This window comes from Phoxinus phoxinus, assembly GCF_949152265.1.
Source record: "Phoxinus phoxinus genome assembly, chromosome: 23".
Lineage (NCBI taxonomy): Eukaryota > Metazoa > Chordata > Actinopteri > Cypriniformes > Leuciscidae > Phoxinus > Phoxinus phoxinus.
Genome location: NC_136898.1, coordinates 23,325,140 through 23,348,011, shown reverse-complemented (window position 1 = coordinate 23,348,011; position 22,872 = coordinate 23,325,140). Strand labels below are relative to the sequence as shown.

Here is a 22,872-nt window from a genome sequence, read left to right as displayed (position 1 = left end):
AAAACATTTGCAAGAGAATGAAAAAGCATTGGCATTGACATGTACTTTTTCCTCCGATCTCATGTTTGTTTCCATCACCATGTTCCTTTAGGGGCTCCGTATATACAGTGTGCTCTTAACATCACAACACAACAAATAACTACTGTGTCAAAAGAACAACAAAAGTGAGCAAACAGTAAAACGATAACCTTATAACAAAAACCACATACTTTATTCATGCTGCAATGCATGCTGGGAACTCACACACTCTTAACATTTGAGTAGTATTGTTCAATTGTTTGACTAATTGGGACAACATTTTGGAGGAATTATGTTGGTCCAACATAGGTTTTTATGTAGTTTCAAGTAATTCATATTTCTTAGTATTTGTGACTCAAAAGATTCCATAAACTGAAAAATGTTACCAGCAATTACCTATATATTTAATAAAAAGCTATGATGTTTTCTGACGGGCTCTCGATGTCTCTTCTCTCTGCCCCAGCAGTAGCGGCCTCGACTGACCAGGGTCAGGTGCCCATCATCGCTGTTGCTGTTACTGTGGGCATCATCCTCATCGCATTGGTCACAGGTTTCCTGATGAGTGGCAGGTAAGAACACACCATAACAACACATCGAACCAATGTGAACCTGATTTCACCAAAGGCAACATGCTCCTGCGTCAAGATCGTTGTTGTTCCTGGAACAACATTACAATCAACCAATCAGATTTGAGGGAAAGGTTTACAGATTATGTCATGTGTATTTCCCTCTGATCTTAGGTATAGGTTATGGGTAGGGTAAGGATTAGGGGTAGGGATAGAGTTTTTCGGTTCAATTTTCGGACGGGAATGTTGTTCCAGGAACATGTCTTACTCTGCAAAATCACAGTTACCTTTATTTGAAGGATAGCAGAATTCAAAGCAAAACATTTGACAATTTACGTTTGCTTTAAATTATGTAATATGGTTTGTTTTAAATGATAACAAGTAGGCTTCAAAAACTAACTGATAATAAAAAATAATCAACAGTGATCATCGATTAATCGCATCAAGTATTCATAAGCTGGTATTTCACACTGTATATTCCTAAACCCTGGGAAAATCATCGTATTTGCATATTTGCTGTGTCAACCATTGATTGGAAGAATCCAGCATGTGACCTGTTTACATTATTGCTCTAGCATTAAATGTTAATTTTGTTGGACATCAAATGTACATTTAAAATAAGACGTATTTAAGTATATATATATATTTATTTATTTTTGGAGGGCAACATTGGGCAGGATGTAGATTTTTTTTGTTCAAAATAAAATACTAAAAGTGAAATATGACCTTTTAAAAAAAAAAAAACATTTTCTTGATGAATCGATAAATTGTATACCTAATATATATATATATATATATATATATATATATATATATATATAGAGAGAGAGAGAGAGAGAGAGAGAGAGAGAGAGAGAGAGAGAGAGAGAGAGAGAGAGAGAGAGAGAGAGAGAGAGAGAGAGAGAGATTAGGTATACAATTATATATATAATACACAAATACACATATATATATAAATATAATATCATCACTTATTTGAGCATGTAAATTGATTTATCTGTCATATTAAGCTAGTCAAAGAGCTCGCAGAGGGAATTATCTACATCTCTGATCAGTCGTGGTTCTATAGTGGGGAAAATACTGCATGAAATATGTGCCTCCCGCTTCTTAATGTAAACAGCGGTGGGAGATTTGTTTTTACAATCACAAAACACAATGGCAGAGCATGACGAGGAGCCAACAACAATATCCTGTTTCATACACGCTGTCCTATTCTGCATTTCAGGCACAACATTTTCAAATGAGACCGTAATGCATGCTATTGTCCTCACTGGCTAGAGGAAGCAAACTGAGACCCGTTCTGTCTATAATAAGCTGCGCACCATTCGCCAGAATTACACTGCAAGTGCATTATGTAGTGTTCATCTTTTTATTTGCTCTTATGAGATGTTATGTTTATTCAAAATAAAAATTAAATATTGAGTTACGTTTTTAAGTGCACTACAATTCGGTACCATTTAAGTAGTTATTTTTTTTTTCTTTTTGCCAATTGAACATTGGCATTTTTTCTAGCCAGGGCTAACTAGCCAATGCTAACCTCAGAGAGTGTATTATATGCCCTTACACTATTCACCATATACTGCACCATCTAGTGTGTGAACTTGATAAGGTATTTTGTCATGCAGTATCTCACAGCCCCTTCCTCCTCCAGTACGTCATTTACACTGCAACATTTGAGTGTGTGAAGTCTAGAACATTCCAAACACTTTCTTTTCTGGTAAATTAATTGCATTGATGCACACTTTTTATGTTTTGGAATTTTCACTCGTACTATTTGTTCTATGGAATGCCGTAGAACAGTGCACGCAGTCATGCACGTTAAGTCTGTCCTCGCGCTTCACCCTTGAACCGAGCTTCCACCTTTGATTCACTGAGATTGACGACTGGCACGAAAGACCTCAAAATCAGACATCAGCCGGTGGAATTTCTTACAAGCCTCAAGATTGCCACTTGAAGGGGAGCTGGAATTGTTTAAGCAAGGGTTAGGGTGTCTCTCGAGGGTGTAACGGTTTCAAGCAATTACTCTTAAAGTGTGTATCAGTGTATCATGTGGGCCACAGCCTTGACACTCGCGTCACCTCATGTCACAGACGGTTTTGAAGCACGCTCTCCTGCAGGAAGCAATCAGGGTTGTTAATAGCCTTCTTGGCCTCAGTAGGTCAAGACTTATTCATGAACGAGCTGCAAGGGCAGCATCAGAAGGCTATTACAGCCGGCTGTCTGGAGAACAAGCTCTTACCGGACAGGGCTGTTAGTATGGCTGTCAGAGAACTGCAGTGATTTGAAGGTGATGGTGCAAAAATTTGGGGTTGAATCGAGGACAGTGGCTGAGAATGGGGCGCTTGGCCTCGCTTATTAAAATATCACTTGATAATGGGATTTTTTCACACACACACATATATATATATATATGTATGTGTATGTATGTATGTATATATGCACTTATACTATTCAGCAGGATAGTCTTTCTTACAGTCAAGATTTAGTTTTTGTGACTTAATGGGCCCTATTTTAACGATCTAAGCTCATGGTCTAAAGCGCACGGCGCAAGTGTACTTAGGTCGTGTCTGAATCCACTTTTGCTAGTTTAACGATGGAAAAAAAATTGTGGGCGCTCCCGGCGCATGGTCTAAAAGGGTTGTCTCTATTCTCTTAATGAGTAATGTGTGCGTTTTGGGCGTCACGTACAATTAACCAATCAGAGTCTCATCTCCCATTCCCTTTAAAAGGCAGTTGCGCTCGCGCCATGGTGGACTCGCTATTTACATGGCGGACTTTGCAAGCGGAAAAACTGTACGCTTCTCTAGCGAGGAAACGGATCTGCTTGTGCGCTTTAACCTCGCGTCTTAACATCTACGGGACTAGCAAAAAACTGAAACTAGCAAAAAACACTTGTGTTTCGCCTGCTTTATGATTGGGTCCATTATGTCAGGTTGAGTGATAGCAGAGTTCCAATCAAATTCAGCAGGAGAAAGTGGAGCGCAGGAAGGGGCGGGGCTTCAGGGTTGACATACGGGTCAGACAAACTCATCAGCTCTGCACTAGTGTGTGAAGTGTGTGTTCCTCCCCTGGGGCTGGAGCCATACAGACCCATCCCACGGGACCACACACACACACACACACACACACACACACACACACACACACACACACACACACACACACACACACACACACGCACGCACACGCACAATTGTCTACAATATACTCCTAAACAGAGCAGGGATCTATCTGAAAGGGAAATGGCTTGTTTGTATTTATATATTTTTTTAAATGGGGCATAAACTGTCATTCATAAGTATCCGGTACATAGTGAAATTGTATGTTCTACACTATGGATATGCTCATAATGAATACTAGTGTGCTGCATAATATACTGTATGCTGCCAAGGTACCAGTATGTAGTATGCATATATACTACATTTGCCATGTACACAATCAGAGCACACTGTTTGACATTCTGTATCCCATAATGCAATGCTCTTTGGCAGCATGCAGCATATATTATATACTATGATTTCCATGTACTGCAGAAAACTCCCACACTGTGAAATACTGCAAAAATACTGCAGTTTGGAACGTACCCTAGAATCATTATTAATCGTATTTTTAATAGAAATTAATGCTGTCATTAAAATTGTAATCATATTGATTACATGATATGTTGATTAATTTGTTTAGTTTTATTTGTTTAGTTTTATTGCAGTTAATATATAACACATACAAATAGAACATACAGTGATAACGTACAGGCATACAAACAGTTGTTCCCTTACTGTCTGTATCAGTTCTAAAGTGGATAATGCCTTGTTTATTCTAGTTGATTGTGGCTGGATGTGCACACACACACACACACACACACACACACACACACACACACACACTCACACTGCTGGCAGATAAAACAGTGATGCATTGGGTTCACTTAAGACTGCTGTCATATAGCATGCGTGCATGTTTGGATAGTCCTCTCTAGAGTATTCTTGTGTTGATAGCAGATAAAGCCATTACCAGCCCGTACCCACGGTTTACTTCCCCTCCTTTATTAGGCCATTCAATTAGTCGCATTGCATCTAAAAATGAGGGGAATGGGTGGAGGGGGTTGTTTTTTAGAGAAATGGCAAAAAAAAAAGGAAATATGTTGTGTAAAGAATAACGCAGGTCTTGTTTTTCACAGACGCTGTGGATACAGTAAAGCCAAGCAGGATCCAGACGAGGAAAAGATGCACTTTCACAACGGTCACAGTAAGTGTAACGGAAAGGGACAGACAGACACATGTGGGTTCACCCAGAGTTCAGTGGGCTAGTCCCATCCTCTCATGAGCTCTCTCGTCATGACGTCAAGGCAGTTCGGCATGAGCGAGTTTTGTTTTAACAGCACTTTTATATTATCCATTTACATTAAATCAAGGGATTTCCTCTTTTAGAAAAAAAAAAAAAATAATATATATATATATATATATATATATATATATATATATTTAGTTTTTGTTTGTTTGTTATGTTGCACAAAGTACCATTATCATATGTAATTATGGTACACACATTGGAAAAACATAAATAATGCTATAAATTAAAAATATTACATTCTATTATTCATTACAAGTAGTGTAGCCAAATGCCAATTCTATTGCCAATCAGTGAATAATAAAACTACTACTAATAATTGCTTTGTTAATAGCAAATACAGCAGCAACAACAACAATAATAATAATAGTCATAAATAATAATAAAAGTAGTAGTAGTAGTAATTATAGTTCTACTAATAATAAGCATAATAATAATAATTGTATTGTTAATATATACATATATTATTATTAATTAAAGTTATTAACAACCATACAATACATACATAATAATATTTATGCTAATAAATATTTTATTAATAAAAATACATTATTATCATTGATATAAATTATTATTGTTAATCATAATAATATTATTATCAAAATTACAAAAATACAAAAAACAATTAGTTATCACCTCATTTCTTTTTGTTAATAATAATAATAGTTTTGTTAATAATATAAAATTATTATCATTAATATCCATTATTTGTGTTAATAGTATTAGTATTATATAGAAATTCCCAAAAAATAAAAAAATACAACACCAATAATAACAATACAAATAATATTCATAATTAAAACAAATTAATATTATTATTGTTTTGTTGTTAATAATGTTTTATTAATTACAAAGTTATTAACATCATATTTTTTTGTTAATAATATAATTTGTAGTAATATTCACTAGCAATATAAGGATGATGTAAAAACCCCATACACTTTCATCATATGTTGTTTATTAACGGTTACTTGGACACCCATCCGTAATCTGAAAACCTCATCGTCCCATGAGGCTACAACCACACTAACCACGTACCCAATAATACAGTGGCACATATAAGTGTGGCATATTCTGGCTTATTCTTATTATGTAGTCCTAGAGCAATCCATCAATATGTTGTGCTTGGCGCAGCAGGAAGAACAAACACGGTCTCCAGAGATGAAACCTCCCCATCGTTCCTGCACGCTTCTCCTTCCGTGATATCACACGACCCAACCCCAGAGGAACCAACATTTCATCCTCTTTTTCTCTGTTTCTTGTCCTCTCCCGCTTCATCACAGTCAAGTTCCCAGCGGTCCGCACATATATCGATCCCCACACCTACGAAGATCCCAACCAGGCTGTCCACGAGTTCGCCAAGGAGATTGATGTCTCCTCTATCACCATCGAGAGGGTTATCGGAGCTGGTGAGTGAGTTATGTGCAAGTCAAACCAAACCGAATTCAAATTAGGTTGCATGTGAAATACTCACCGTCTAAAAGAAGAATCTGAGATGGTTCGGAGCCCCCAAAACTCATCTTTACGACTGACTGTTCATAGCATTTTGTGTGTGATAACTTTTCCCAGTGAAAATCCTTGAAACAAGAGGCTCGGGCTTAACATTTTGTATAAAATCTTGCTCTGGAAGTGTGACACTGCCAGACTTTATTTGTTCAGAAGCAAGTTCATACCTCAGTAGTTTTGCACTTTGTCGCTTCGCGAGGGAAATCTGGCCGCGCACAATGAGGCGTTTCATTGTCTGGCTCCTCCGCGCCGCGGTTCATTGACGGCTCTGCCTCCCGGTTGCAGGAGAGTTCGGCGAGGTGTGCAGTGGTTTGCTTCGGCAGCCGGGGAAGAGAGAGATCCCAGTGGCCATTAAAACCCTGAAAGCCGGATACACCGAGAAGCAGAGGCGGGACTTCCTGGGAGAGGCGAGCATCATGGGCCAGTTCGAACATCCCAACATCATACACCTGAAGGGGGTGGTCACCAAGAGTGAGTCTTTTGAATATGATTATTACTCAAAATTGTTGCGTGCTATCTTTATTTCAGTATTAGTTGGAAACATTATTTTGCTCGGTACTTTCACAGTATGAATAATTATTATTCATTACATCTAGTGGTGCCAATAGCAAATCATATCGCCAAGGGTGATGTAATCCTCAGTGTTATTGTTGTTATTATTATTATTCCACAGACTGACCGTGTAACAAGTGCTGGAAACCTGGCTGGTTTAATGTTTCTCTCTTGTGTTTGTTGGCTATAACTTAATGTGTCACATAATAATAACGCAGCAATTCCCTGAAATGAGTGTTGTTCATTTCCTCAAGGTAAACCAGTGATGATAATAACAGAATATATGGAGAATGGATCCCTCGACACCTTTTTGAAGGTACAGTTTCTTCTTTTTGGAAGTGCAGTCAATAAAGACACTACTATATCATTCGTCAACAAACATCGGTCTATGATATGTGTGGAAATGTGTAATTACACAGAGACAGTAGATTATCTTAGGTTACACTTTATTTGGTAACACTTCATTGTACAGTGTCCTTGTTACATGTACTTACCATAGTAATAACAGTAAATGATGCATAATTACATGCAACTAACCCTCCACCAAACCCTAATCCTACCCTAACCCTATAGTAAGTACATGTAGTTGCTTAATATTATTCAGTACTTAAATATAAACATTAAATACCTTAAAATAAAGTGTAACCCTTTATTTGAATGTGTCATTTGTTACAATTTAATTACACAAATAGGTACTAAGTAATATTGATTCATGTACTATACTATAATTAACTTATTCGCGTACTTACTATATGTCTAGAGGTAGGGTTTGGTTTAGTGTTAGTTGCTTAGTTACACATATTACTATATTTACAGTATGAATTGTTAAATGCCTCCCAAGGCCTCTCTTAGAGCAATACTCACACTGTTCAGTGCAATTTCTTGTTAATTCTCTTATATTTACTGTAAATATGTTCAATATCTGTAAATATGCCAATTCTGTGTCTTAAGGCCAATGCACACCGCACAGACAAACACCAAACAAACAAGTTGTCCGTTGGATTTAGAATTTGATGAAAAATAGCGGTCATGTTCACACTGCCCCAACACAGACACCAACAAATTATGAGACTTATTGTTGTATTTATATGTCTGGACTGGAAGCTTAATTTACCGAGAGAAATTCCTTTTGTGTGCAATAAAGGCAATAATATTATTTCTGATTCTGATGTAACAGGGACACTTTAAAATAAAGTGCTACCTTACTTGGAATGGAGTTTGTACAATTAGCCAATCTTCCTGATTTAATTTGATATATTACACTCTTATTTGATATATTACACTCTTCTTCATAGTTATTATGTGTCTTTACTGCTCCAACAGAAGAATGATGGCCAGTTCACTGTCATCCAGTTGGTTGGCATGATGCGAGGCATTGCTTCGGGAATGCGCTACCTCTCTGAGATGGGATATGTGCACCGTGACCTAGCAGCCCGCAACATCCTGGTCAACAGCAACCTGGTGTGTAAGGTGTCCGACTTCGGCTTGTCGAGAGTGCTGGAGGACGACCCAGAGGCGGCCTACACAACCCGCGTACGTGCTTCAGAGCATAAACACCGGCTAACCTACTACACCTCGCATCTATTAGCTACCTCCCAGCAGGCCTTTGTTTTAAAACCCTATTTAAATCCAGTGCCAATACCATCCTACTTTTCCTGAACTCTCTTCCTGCGCTCTTATAATGCAGTGAAGTATTGAGCTGGACTTTTCCTTCTCAGATCGCATTAAGGGCATTTTAGATGGTATGTGATCGTCTCCTTCACAGCCTAGCACCCAGAACTAACCTGCAAGATCCAGAATTTTCATCATGCAAATTGTGTTTAGCAGCCCTTTTTGCAGTGATTTGCATATTTATTTTAGTGAAGGGTGCTTAACTTTTCTGAATGCAGCCCCTGAATAGTTTATTACGAATTTGTAACTCTTAAAAAATTCTTAAAGTGCCGCTATTTAGCTTTTTCTAACATTCAAGTGCTTGTAACAAGTGCTGAGGTAGAGCTCCTCAGATATGGTAATGAGTGTTTTGTTTCTGACACATGCCGTAAGCGGTGGACAAATCACAACAGACTGGGCCATATTACCAATCAGAGTAGAGTATACAAATCACAACAGACTGGGTCATCTGACCAATCAGAGCAGAGTAGACCAATCACAGCAGACAGACTGGGTCATCTGACCAATCAAAGCAGAGTAGACCTATCACAACAGACTGGGTCATCTGACCAATCAGAGCAGAGTAGACCAATCACAGCAGACAGACTGGGTCATCTGACCAATCAAAGCAGAGTAGACCTATCACAACAGACTGGGTCATCTGACCAATCAGAGCAGAGTTGACCAATCAGAGCAGAGTAGACCAATCACAACAGACAGACTGGGTCATCTGACCAATCAGAGTAGAGTAGACCAATCACAACAGACTGTGTCATCTGACCAATCAGAACAGAGTAGACCAATCACAACAGACGGGGTCATAGGCCTGCAGTAAGGAGGGGTTTAGAGAGACAATCTTCTAACAAACCATTTTCAGACTCTTTGAGAAATTAGGTGATGTGCAATGGATATAATGAGAAAATTAAAGTGTTTGGATCTCTAATGCATGTAAACCTATTGTAGGAGATCATAAAATAGATGTTGTTAAAACATATCTAGAATTTTAAATTTTACCAGAGCAGGAAACAAATCTGTTCTACAGTGAAAATAAATGTTTAGTCCTGAAAAAGGAGCTGCTTTATTCTGAAAGAGGATTATTAGAGGTGTGGTGGTGGCTGTCATAATTAGCATAGTTTATTTTATTTTATTTTTTTTATTTTTTTTAATCCTCTTTGTTTTTTGTTTTGGTGTGTCAAAGTAACACTGAAGAAAGCATTTCACGTGTGTGGATGTGCGTGAACTGTCGACAAAGTAAATTAAGACGCGTCTCCCCAGTGCGCGAGTTGCCTACAGAAATTGAGAGCGCTAACACCAGGACAGTCAATTAGCGATTAGCATGCAACAGCCGTCCACAGACCGAACGCTTCCTGTCAATTTTCACAGGCTGACAGCATTCTCTCCCAGTGATAATCACCCATTAAGATCTTTTGACAAGGCACGTTTCTGATCTGAGACGTGGGACTCAGCATGCGCTTTGCCTTGCAGGGAGGGAAGATTCCCATCAGGTGGACGGCTCCAGAGGCCATCGCCTACAGGAAATTCACCTCAGCCAGTGACGTGTGGAGCTACGGCATTGTTATGTGGGAAGTGATGTCATACGGCGAGAGACCATACTGGGAGATGAGCAATCAAGACGTAAGTCGGAACGAGACCAGAATTCTATTCAATTCTGTACAAATGTGTCTTATTGGTGCTACATAAAGTCTTCGTAAGTGAACCTGTCAATCCCACTTTTCGAGCAAAGACCTGAAAAAAGACTTAAAATGTGTTAAATCTTAAATGCACTTCAATACTGGAACACACACTTAAGATTTGGTCTTTTTAACCCTCGTGTTGTGTTTGGGTCATTTTGACCCGGAGAGGATTTTCTTCTTCCCGTAAACGCTTAACGTTATCGCATATTGGACTAAGGGGCTGTTTTACACGGTACCGGTTTCAACTAAAAACGTAAAACTTTTTATGCGTTTTGGCCGTTCATTTACACGACAACAGCGTTTTTGGGCGCCTGAAAACGCTAACTTTTGAAAATGAGATTCAGAGTGCAAGTTTTGGGTACGTTTACATTTACATTTAGTCATTTAGCAGACGCTTTTATCCAAAGCGACTTACAACTGAGGACTACAGCAAGCGAGTCATCGTGAAGAGGCAAACATAAACAATCTAACGTTGTTTACATGACAACGATACACTTAAAACGGAGGGGTTTTTCCTTTGGGGTTTCCGCGTACAGACGACACCATTGTCGAAACGATCCCCATTCACACGGATCCGCGAAAACGGCTAAAAACGCTGTATTCTGCTGCCAGGCCATTAGATGGCAAAGAAACAATATAGACTGAACACATAATACGCATGTGCATGTCATCATCATCTTCAGAGATTCGCGTTTTAGTTTTTTACACGGAAACCTTTTTCAAAAACGTGCACTTTGAAACCCGTTTTTAAAAAGTTTCCGGTTTCAGGCACCCAAAACACTGTTGTCGTGTAAACGAACGGCCAAAATGCATATTTTTTTTTTACATTTTAGTTGTACCGTATTTTCCGTCTATAAGTCGCTCCGGAGTATAAGTTGCATCAGTCAAAAAATGCGTCATGAAGAGGAAAAAAACATATATAAGTCGCACTGGACTATAAGTCGCATTTATTTAGAAATTTATTTCACAAAATCCAAGTCCAAGAACAGACATTTAATCTGGAAAGGCAAGTTATTCAACTACACAATAGCACACAGAACAACAGGCTGAATAGGTGTCCGGCATGTTAATGTGACACATTAACAGTTATTCAGCTGCACAATAGCATAAAGAACATATACCTGGGAGGCTGAATAGGCTAAACTAACATTAGCCAGCGAGTCCAGGGAACTACACTAACCTTTTCCACTGGTGGCACTTGCGCTACTAACTTTTTCAGTTACTGGCGCAAAACATGATTTGGTCGCACAAATTATTTATAGTAAGCCGCTCTGGATAATAATAATGAAACTGTATTGCATACAGATGTGCTTTTTTATTTTACTTGCCATCTTTTAAACCACATGCCTTCTTGTTTTCTTTAACAGTGGTTGGGATAGATTTACTGCAATAGAAAATACAGTACACAATAAAGTGCAAAATGAATTTCTTTTGGATTTCAACATGCTATGGTTGGCACAGATGGGCGGACTCCTATAATAATATATTTTTTATTTCTTAAAGGGATACTCCACTTTTTTTGGAAATAGGCTCATTTTACAACTCCCCCAGAGTTAAGCAGTTGAGTTTTACCGTTTTCGAATCCATTCAGCCGAACTCCGGTTCTGACGGTACCAGTTTTAGCATAGCTTAGCATAGATCATTGATTCTTAAGGGTCCAGTAGCATTTCTTTCAAAATGACCAACGAGTTTCAATATTTTTCCTATTTAAAACTTGACTCTTCTGTAGTTAAACCGTGTACTAAGATCGACGGAAAATGAAAAGTTGCGATTATCCAAGCCTATATGGCTAGGAACTAGGCTACTCTCATTCCGGCGTAAGAATCAAGGAACTGTGCGGCCGTACCACTTGGTCGGTTTGCTTGACGCCGAAATGCAGTGGGGAGTGCTGCTGCGTCGTGGGATATGTACCCGTCTCTACACTTCGCGTGCTTCATACTGTCATTGTGAAGCTTCAATTTACATGAAGCTGAGCTTACATGGACACTTATAATAGGATTGACGGCTCAATCGGACTAAAAAATCTTCATGTAAACACCTAATCGATCGGATTGAGCTCGATCCGAATGAAATTTCGATCGGATTGAAAGGGGTGGTTTATTCCTTTTGTAATGCGATCGAGAGAACATGTAAACACTTGATCGGATTGAAAACCGAAACTGAACGGACTGTGCATGTACAATGACGTATGACGCGCGGAACGAGCTGTTCTTCCTGTTGAAAGTGTCATATAAATGAGTGTCCCGTCATTCTAAAATTCTCATTTCACTCAGCGCCTGTGAAGTGAAGCAGGACAACGTCCCACCAGTAATTGTTTTGGATTCTCATCCACAGACGACTGGTTTTGGCCGCGGGGAGGGGCATTTTTACTGCGTGATAAATATAAGCAAAACTGCAAAACGGTTCAATGCTCATTGTCTCCAAATCATGACCAGAGACGGATTAATATTACGTCTGCTGTTTAAAACAAATAAAGAACCAATAGAGGAGAATAGTTATGCGCGAACAGCGGGAAACTCTGTATATTTGTGCAGTGTGCGCATGTCAAAAAAATCAATTCCGATTTGAAACGTGTGACATATAAACGCGCACATCAACCCGATTAGGCTACTTTATAAGTCGCGGGGCTGAAGCCAACTTTATGTGTTGAATGCTCAGAGCACGTTATAAAACGTATTCTTAAAATACACATTTCTGTTTTAATAAATGCTCATAGTAAATCATAGTATATTGCCTAAAACATATAGGTACAAAAATAATCAGTGATACATTTGCGACCCAATAAAAATTAGGGTCGCAATGGGATTTCAAAAGGTCGCATATGCAACCATTTTTGTCGGAGTGTAGTTCCCTGGAGTCCAACAAGTTACCGGTCAGCAAGTTCCCCAAACTCCAGATCTCATCCCTCAACACTGAATCCATTGAGTTCTTCCTCGGTGTCGCTTCTGAACAACTCCGCTAACTAGAGCGCCCTCTCGCGGCTGTAGACGGTAATGTTTTCTCTTGGTTCATCTCAGTCAGTATGAATAAATGTTGATATATAAGTCGCACCGGACTATAAGTCGCAGGACCAGCCAAACTATGAAAAAAAGTGCGACTTATAGTCCGGAAAATATGGTAAACAGTGTAAAAACGCGAATCTCTGAAGACGGTCATGCACATGCGTATTGCGTGTTCAGTCTATAGTGTTTCATCGCCATCTACTGGTCTGGCAGCAGAATACAGCGTTTTTAGCCGTTTCCGGGGATAACGGGGATCGTTTTGACAATGGTGTCGCCTGTACACGGAAACCCCAAAGGAAAAACCTCCAGTTTTAAGCGTATTTTAACCCACCTTGTTACACTTGTGGTGTTTCCGGTCAAAAATGAAAAATTATAAATGTTCATAAATGTAATGTTGTTATATATATATATATATATATATATATATATATATGTAATTGCAAACGTCCTACTGGTGGGATTTTTTTTAACTTTTAGTAATAAATAAAACAAAAATAATTTAAGTATATTTTATAGGAAAAACACTTCAAAATTTTACATTTAAGTCAATGTGCTCCTTATAATTGTTTGTGAAATTAATAACAATTTCTGAGCGACAATTGTTTCTACACCAATTATTTTCAATGTAGCTGCTATTTACATAAATATAATCCTATCTTACATCCAGTGATTATATAGTATGCATTTCTGAAACAATGCTGTGTAGGGCAGCGTTACAGCCTGAGTGCAGTTTTACCCTGCAGTATTTTAACTCTACAACACAATAATTGCTTCCCATGGCCGTTTTTAGCGCTCGTGTGCTCTCGGATTTGCCGTGGGGGAAATGAGAGCGATAGAATGCTGATGTCTATAAATGGATCAGGAAGTGAGGATAAACTCTGAGCTAAACCGACACATCGAACCCCATCAGTGGGCAGAGATCATGCAGATTTTGGGGTTGGGTTGGGGGTAGATCCCACCGCGGTACATCTGCCTGCGGTCGAGTCAAAGGTCACGTGAGAAGAGGAACACGCGGGATGCTGGGTAATGGGTGTTTGGGTTGAAAAGCAGGTTTTGGCCACAGAGATTTTCTGCACAGAGAGAGCATCAGATCCCTGCAGACTGAAATCTGCCGGGCGTAATGGAGTTCGGTGTTGGACATTGTGTACAGTAGCTTTTAGCAGACGCTCACAGCATCTATTGTTTCTGTCTCTGGCTGAACACAAACATGATCTCTCTGGCACACATCCCACGGTTCTGTTTAAACATTTGGATAGACACTGAAACACAGCATGTAATAATGAATGGACAGCTTATAAAGCATAGTGTTTTTTTTTTGTGTGTTTTTTTTATTATAGTTTTAGTTTTATTATAGACATTATTGTTAATATTTTGAATTATTGTTAATGATACATGATTTTTAATATTTTGAATTAGAATTCATTTTTATATTTGTAGCTTTCATGCAAATTTTTGTAGAATTTTTTGTATTTTGTTTAATTTATTAATTGCTTTTGTCATTTTATTACTTTAAAAAAAAAAATGTTTTAGTGTTAGTTTATTAGTTAGTTTTAGTGTTTGTTTATTTATAGTTAATAATTTTGGTGCTTTAACTTATTTCAGTTTATTGCCAAGGCATCATTTCTAATTTTCGTTTAGTTTGTTTTTCAACTAAAATTTATATTTTATTTCAGCTTTATTCCTATAAATTATTTGTAATATTTTTAGTTAACGATAATAACCCTGAGTGTAAGTATATTTATTAAGACCAATAAAGCTGCTATTTATTTATTTATTTTTTTTTTATTTTATTTATTTAATGAAACCTCAGTTTAAGTTTATAAAGTATTGTATTTATAATAAATTATTAATTAAATGACACAAATTCATAAATAGAATGTCTAATTTAAGAAAAAATATTTTGAGATTATTTTATTTGGTCAGAATCTGAATCTTGATAATAATTTTATACCACAGCGAAATGCAATGAACAATTTAACACACTAATTAGTTTAAAAATATACATATTTATATAAGTATTAACAAATTAAATTATAATAATAAAAAAAACTCCATTAAGTAAATATTGCTTGAAGTCTTTCATTAATTATTCAAGTAATATCAGTGATGAAAAACAAAATAATTAATTATGTTATGCTTTTTTTTAAATATGTTTTAAATGTAATTATTCCTGTGATCAAAGCTTAATTTTCAGCATCATTACTCCAGTCTTCAGTGTCACATGATCCTTTATTTTATGCTCAAGAAACATTTCTAATTATTATCAATGATACAAACCATGGAGCTGCTTCATATTTCTGAATCTGTGATAGATTTTTTCAGGATTCAATAAAGTAAAAAAGTTCAAAAGAATAATTTATTGAAAATGGAAATTAAATATAGCTATTTGGTAAAAATGTGTTATTACAATTTTTTTTTTTTTTTAGGTGCACATAGTGTACGTATCAGTGTCTATCCAAAACAAATCAAAATACACACCTAAATGTTAAACACAAATGTTAATGTTGTAAACGAGGACCATTGTCATTACTACAGGCTATTGAGTTGTGTTTGCATATATTAAGCCATTGCAGCTTGAGATTGTGAGAAGCACATGCCGAGCAGCCGCCTCGCTGTCTTTTGTTATGTAGATGCGCATGTCATATGTCAGCGCGTGAGATGACAAGTATATTTGCAGGCAGAGATGAAACGCAAGGCGATGCGCATGTTTTTCCCAGCATATCCCAGAAGGAGGTGCACACAGCAGTCATGGTTTTATCAAGCACGACTGACCTTTTTTTTCCTCCTTTACAGTTGCCAGTGACGGCTTCATCTGCGCTCACATCACATCATTAATCTGTTTCACACACACTCGGGAAGGGAAAGTTATTTGATGTTTTATTTCACAGTTTCTTGAGGGTTCCCCTCAGATCTCGGCTTCCTCTGCTCAGCCAGACACTTGTGTGTTTCTCTCGCTCGCTCGGTCTGTCTCGGCTCTCTCTCTCTCTCTCCGTGAGGCTTTTCCGCGAGGGAGCCGCTGTTGCTCTTTGTGATGTGGGAGTGAGGGGGGGATTTTATTTTAGCTTGGAGGAGAGGAGAGGAGAGACACTCTTTGTTGATTCAGAGTTCGGGTTTATCTTGCCAGTTTTTTGAATCTCACTAAAAGTTAAACTGATCAAATAGACATTTTGAATTCACTCTGTTGCACAACATATCTGTCTATTCATGTTCATTTATTACAAGCTCAATCTGAAAATCCATCCTGAAGAATCTTCTGATCAAAGTAGGCTACAGTAAAAACATTAATATTGAAAAGCTATTATAATATTAAATAACAGTTCTGTATTTTAATTAGTGCTAGGAAATGATTAATCGCAATTAATCGCATCCAAAATAAAAGTTTGTGTTCACACAATATATGTGTGTGTACAGTGTATCATTATTTGGTATATATCTATATAGTATATCAGCCTGTTCTCACCCAAATGCGTCTCTATAGCACGCAGTGTGTTTATCGTGCAATTTATACGCGAAAATGAGTTTTTACGTGGATATGATACGCAGTTTTGCGCGTGCATATGATACGCACTTAATTTCGTGATATACACACGCACCCCACACCACTAATCCTACCCAAGCGTATAATACACACGCACCCTACCCCACCCTAAACCCAACCATGTGCTATCCATGCGTATACTATGCACGTAAAAACTCATTTTCGCGTATATATTACACGATAAACACACTGCGTGCTATATAGACGCATTTGGTGAGATCGGGTTGAGTATATGTAAATACACACATATGCATGTATATATTTAAGAAATATTTGCATGAATATATTGTATGTATGTATATATATATATATATATATATATATAATATATATACCTATAATTGTATATAAATATAAATAATGTATGTATAAACAAAAAATGTTTCTTAAATATATATATATAATACACACACATGCCTATATATGTGTTAATCCTCGCAATAAAGATATGTTAATAAATAAATAAAAATAAATATATATTTAAGACATTTTTTTTTAATATATAAATTTAGATTTATATACAATTATATGTGTGTATATACAATATATTAATGCTAATATGTCTTAAATATATACATGCATGTGTGTATTTACATATACTATATATATATATATATATATATATACATATGTGTATATATATATATATATATATATATACAAAATAATTATCCACAGTACAGACACACATTATATTGTGTGAACACAAACTTTTATTTTGGATGCGATTAATTGCAATTAATCGTTGCCTAGCACTACTTTTAATAGATTTCAAATCAATTTAAAACAATCTTCCATGTCACATGATCCTTCAGAAATCATTGTAATTTACTCATTTACTGCTCAAGAAACATTTCTTATTATTTACATTGTTAATCGTAAAGCTTTTTTTAAAGATACTTTGATTAATAAAGTTCAAAAGAACAGCATTTATTCGTAATATATATTTTTTTTGTAACAATGCAAAAGTTTTACAGTCACTTTTGATCAATTGAATGTGTCCATACTTAATAAAATTATGAATATTTTAACCCTGTATTGGGTCTTTATTTTTAATATAAGTTTGTTTTGTTTTTTAGACATTTTTACTGCATCGAAATGATGCAAAACTTGGTAAAGGTTTTGGCACTTGCTGTGTGAACTCAAAAAAACTAATAATGGACATGGTTCGAAAAGGTTAAATGGAAAATAAAATAGTCACACTTGTATTGTTCAAAAATGACCACATCGAAAATGAATGCGACTTGCATCTAGTGGAAAGGTTTGGTACTGCACACAAACAAACTCTTGCTGAAAGCTCATATAAACTTGTTTAGATTTATAGCTTTGATTGTCTGACAGTTTTAGAGTAAAACTTGGTTTGGAAAATCTATATTTCATATAAAATAATTCATTTAAAATATTTGTGTGCAGTTTTTATAACAATAAGTATAAACATTTTATTACTGTTTTCAAGTCAACTTTTTAAAAACGTTTTTTTTTTTTCACTTCAGAAATACTTTGCCAAGAGTTGTCTTTAAAAAAAGACCAAACTTAAGTCTGTGCTCCAAAGCACACGATTTACCTCATTTAAGTTATTTAACTACTGCGTAAGTATAATTTAGTACCATAAAGTCCCCTAAAAATAAAAAAAATATGAAATAAAAAATATTATCCAACTAAAATAAAGGACAATGATTAAAATAAAAAAATTAATAATAATAATAATAATTTGTTCATTTTAGTCCGACACGAGCAGCAACAGAGCAAAAAAAAAAAAAAAAAAAATGGGACCCTAAACTTTGAAATGTTATGTACTGTTGCTGTTGTTGCTGCCTATTTAGAGCATCCAAATAAGTCACTATAAAGGTGCCAGTTAATGATGCCTAGGAAGCCATCTGCCTCTGAAAGCCATAGATGGCAAGGTCAAGTGTGTTGACTTTGCCACCTGCTACCCAGCAACGATTCATGAACCAGAACAATCAGTGTTTGGACACATCATATATTTATTATGGAACATGATGTAAAGTGGTTGCAATCATTTCTGTTGTCTCAGGTGATAAAGGCAGTGGAGGAGAACTACAGACTCCCGGGCCCCATGGACTGCCCGACCGCCCTCTATCATCTCATGATGGATTGCTGGCAGAAAGACAGGAACAGCCGGCCAAAATTCGAAGAGATTGTCAGCTTATTGGACAAACTCATCCGCAATCCCAGCAGCCTGAAGGGTCTGGTTAACCCATCTAACAGGTAGACAACCCGTCGTTATTGTTTACTTTGCTCACGATTTTCATTTGTGTAACTGTCCTTTCAATAAACGTTCTTTGTTCTCGTTCTTTATCGTTCCCATTAGAGCATATGCTAATTATGTTGTTATTTACGGCATGTGATTGAGATCACAAATGATGTGACGTCTGTGAAAAATTGATAACCGAGGGTTAACCACCGCGCTACACGCTTGTCACAGGAAATCAAGGTTTAATGACACTTGTGACAAATACGCACTCACATTTCATGATTTAATGTCGCGTTAAACAGAAGTGACAGTGTGCAAATGACTTCCAATTACTGTGATTATACGTATCGAATACATTTGCTGCACGTGGTGTGTTCTTCATTCTTACACGTTGGAATCATCCATTATCAGTAATTGTGTTATGCAGTTACATTCAAGTTTAATATGAAATTGATTTGGAGTCTGGGAATGTTTCGGTAGCGGTTATTGCGCCGTAATTCTCTTTCTTTGCCCGGGATGATAATATTAGCAAGTGTGGCCAAGGGATCACTGATTATATTAATATGTATAGTCATAATAAAGTTTGATTTAACTTGCATAAGAAAGCAGAATTATAAGCTTAGTTTCATATGAATATGTTCTGAATTTTAAGGCAAGACACTATATAGGCAAATGCACTGGACAATTTTGAGATGTTGGGCTGTTTGGCTTTTCGTAACCTTTTGGGGATAAAAGAAAAAGCCTTTTTGCTGTGTGCCCCGGTATCGCCGTCGTTGATCGGTTTCAGAACCGCCAACACCGTCATTGATTGGTTTCAGCACCGCCAACACCGTCATTGATAGGTTTCAGCACCGCCAACACCGTTGTTGATTGGTTTCAGCACCGCCAACACCGTCATTGATAGGTTTTAACACCGCCAACACCGTCATTGATAGGTTTCAGCACCGCCAACACGTTGTTGATTGGTTTCAGTGCCGCCAACACCGTTGTTGATTGGTTTCAGCACCGCCAACACCGTTGTTGATTGGTTTCAGCACTAACAACACCGTTGTTGATAGGTTTCAACACCACCAACACCGTTGTTGATTGGTTTCAGCACCGCCAACACAGTTGTTGATAGGTTTTAACCCCGCCAACACCGTTGTTGATAGGTTTCAACACCGCCAACACCGTTGTTGATTGGTTTCAGCACTAACAACACCGTTGTTGATAGGTTTCAACACCGCCAACACCGTTGTTGATTGGTTTCAGCACCGCCAACACCGTTGTTGATAGGTTTTAACACCGCCAACACCGTTGTTGATTGGTTTCAGCACCGCCAACACCGTTGTTGATTGGTTTCAGCACCGCCAACACCGTCATTGATAGGTTTTAACACCGCCAACACCGTCATTGATAGGTTTCAGCACCGCCAACACGTTGTTGATTGGTTTCAGCGCCGCCAACACCGTTGTTGATTGGTTTCAGCACTACCAACACCGTTGTTGATAGGTTTCAACACCGCCAACACCGTTGTTGATTGGTTTCAGCACCGCCAACACAGTTGTTGATAGGTTTTAACCCCGCCAACACCGTTGTTGATAGGTTTCAACACTGCCAACACCGTTGTTGATTGGTTTCAGCACTAACAACACCGTTGTTGATAGGTTTCAGCACCGCCAAAACCGTTGTTGATTGGTTTCAGCACCGCCAACACCATTGTTGATAGGTTTCAACACCGCCAACACCGTTGTTGATAGGTTTCAACACCGCCAACACCGTTGTTGATTGGTTTCAGCACCGCCAACACCGTTGTTGATAGGTTTTAACACCGCCAACACCGTTGTTGATAGGTTTCAACACCGCCAACACCGTCATTGATAGGTATCAGCACCGCCAACACCGTTGTTGATTGGTTTCAGCACCGCCAACACCGTCATTGATAGGTTTCAGCACCGCCAACCCCGTTGTTGATAGGTTTCAGCACCGCCAACACCGTAGTTGATTGGTTTCAGCACCGCCAACACTGTTGTTGATCGGTTTCAGCACCGCCAACACCGTTGTTGATCGGTTTCAGCACCGCCAACACCGCTGTTGATAGGTTTCAGCACCGCCAACACCGTTGTTGATAGGTTTCAGGCGGCGGAGTATCAGTCAGAACCTTTCTACAGGATCTTTTTTTCAGGGTTCCTGGTGGGGTTTCTCAATCAATTCGATTGGCTCCTTGGGTTCTGCGAACTATAGAGAAAGGTTACAGAGTCCAGTTCAAGTCTCATCCTCTTTGTTTCAATGGCGTCCTCCCCACTACGGTGAAGCCAGAGCACATTCCCTTGCTTTTACAGAAGTTTGAAGTCTCTCCTGGACAAAAGGGCCATAGATAATGTTCCCCTACAAGTACATTTTTGGTAACCAAAAAAGACTGGGGGTTGCGTCCCATTCTCGATCTCCGTCTTTTGAACTGTACTCTTCGGATTTACGGTTTCAAGATATTGACGTTAAAACTTATTTCTCAAATCCAATTTGAGGATTGGTTTGTTACGATATACTTAAACTATGCATAAGTTCATGAGGTTTTTTTGGCTGAAGCTTACCAGTATCGGGTTCTTCCCTTCGGCCCATCCATGTTTCCTCGCACCTTCACCAAGTGTAACCTGTAGTGCAGGCATTCTCTCAGTATGGCGTCATGGGTATTATTGTTCCCATAGCGTCAACACAATGACAAGGCTTCGATGTTCCCTCAAAATGGAACTGAACATTGGATACTGAGAATGGGAACGAGACTCCACATTGCGTTACCATACTTCAAGTATGTCAGCGTGGCTTCTTCAAACCAGTGAACCTGGTGACGCTGTCGCAAGCGTCACCTGACTTTGCCTGTGGCCAATAGATTACCGTGTACTACACGTGATTCAGACACCGGCTTACACTGCAGGCGTTCCCATAGCGCCAACGCAATGATGCGCCATCTCGTTTCCATCCTCAGTAATGTTTTCTTTATTTTTTTTATTCAACAAATCAATTTACAATTTTATGATTATGTGAAGAATTTTTTTGTGTGTGTGTGTGTGTGGTCTATAGTATTGTAACAAATTTCGAGGGTGAAAAACGTACAATATTTGTGATATTCCTTTTTTCTTTTTCTTTTTAAAAGCCTGTTAGATGGTACATTATTCTGCTCGTGTCAGCTCAGATCTGTAAAGGTTTTTAGTATCCAGCCTTCACCTAGAACTTTAATGTCAGGTTTATGCATCCATTTGTTCACCACTGTACCTGTCTCTCCCACAGAGTGTCCAATTTATTAGTGGAGCACGGGAGCCCCGAGGGCTGTGTATTCAGATCGGTGGAGGAATGGTTAGAGGCCATAAAAATGGGTCGATACACCGAGCTTTTCATGGAAAGTGGATACACTTCTCTGGAAGTAGTCACTCAAATGACCTTGGAGTAAGTCATCTGTTGTGGAGGACATTGAGCCTGTTTGCTGTTCATCTACTGTTAAAATGACCACCATTTCATGTTTTGTCTTTGATTTGGATGCACTTTCTAATAGTTACAGCGTAGTTTACATGATCTCTTGAGCATTTCTCTTGAGCATCAAATCAGCATAATATAATGATTTTACTTGTTAGGCATTTTTTAAGGTCTTTTCTTTCATTTCGTTTAACAATAAACAAATGTAGTGGCAAAAATAGCTTTAAAAAAGACGTTTTACATTCATTATTAGATAAACTTGATAAACCTTGGTTGATTCCAGCTTTTTTAATCATTATCCATGAACCCTGATATAAATATATTTGATAGCTATATG

The 22,872-nt window shown here is 37.8% G+C and overlaps 1 protein-coding gene across 1 annotated transcript in view; it reads left to right on the top strand.

Moving 5' to 3' along the window:
• Nucleotides 1-22,872, top strand: part of epha5 (EPH receptor A5) — a 92,354-nt gene that overhangs the window by 67,347 nt on the left and 2,135 nt on the right. Inside the window, exons 8-16 of the mRNA XM_079600038.1 lie at nucleotides 485-587; nucleotides 4,762-4,829; nucleotides 6,215-6,340; nucleotides 6,723-6,908; nucleotides 7,244-7,305; nucleotides 8,313-8,522; nucleotides 10,125-10,274; nucleotides 18,909-19,102; nucleotides 22,353-22,508. Coding sequence (XP_079456164.1) covers nucleotides 485-587; nucleotides 4,762-4,829; nucleotides 6,215-6,340; nucleotides 6,723-6,908; nucleotides 7,244-7,305; nucleotides 8,313-8,522; nucleotides 10,125-10,274; nucleotides 18,909-19,102; nucleotides 22,353-22,508 — 1,255 coding nt within the window. The remainder of the gene's footprint in view (nucleotides 1-484; nucleotides 588-4,761; nucleotides 4,830-6,214; nucleotides 6,341-6,722; nucleotides 6,909-7,243; nucleotides 7,306-8,312; nucleotides 8,523-10,124; nucleotides 10,275-18,908; nucleotides 19,103-22,352; nucleotides 22,509-22,872) is intronic.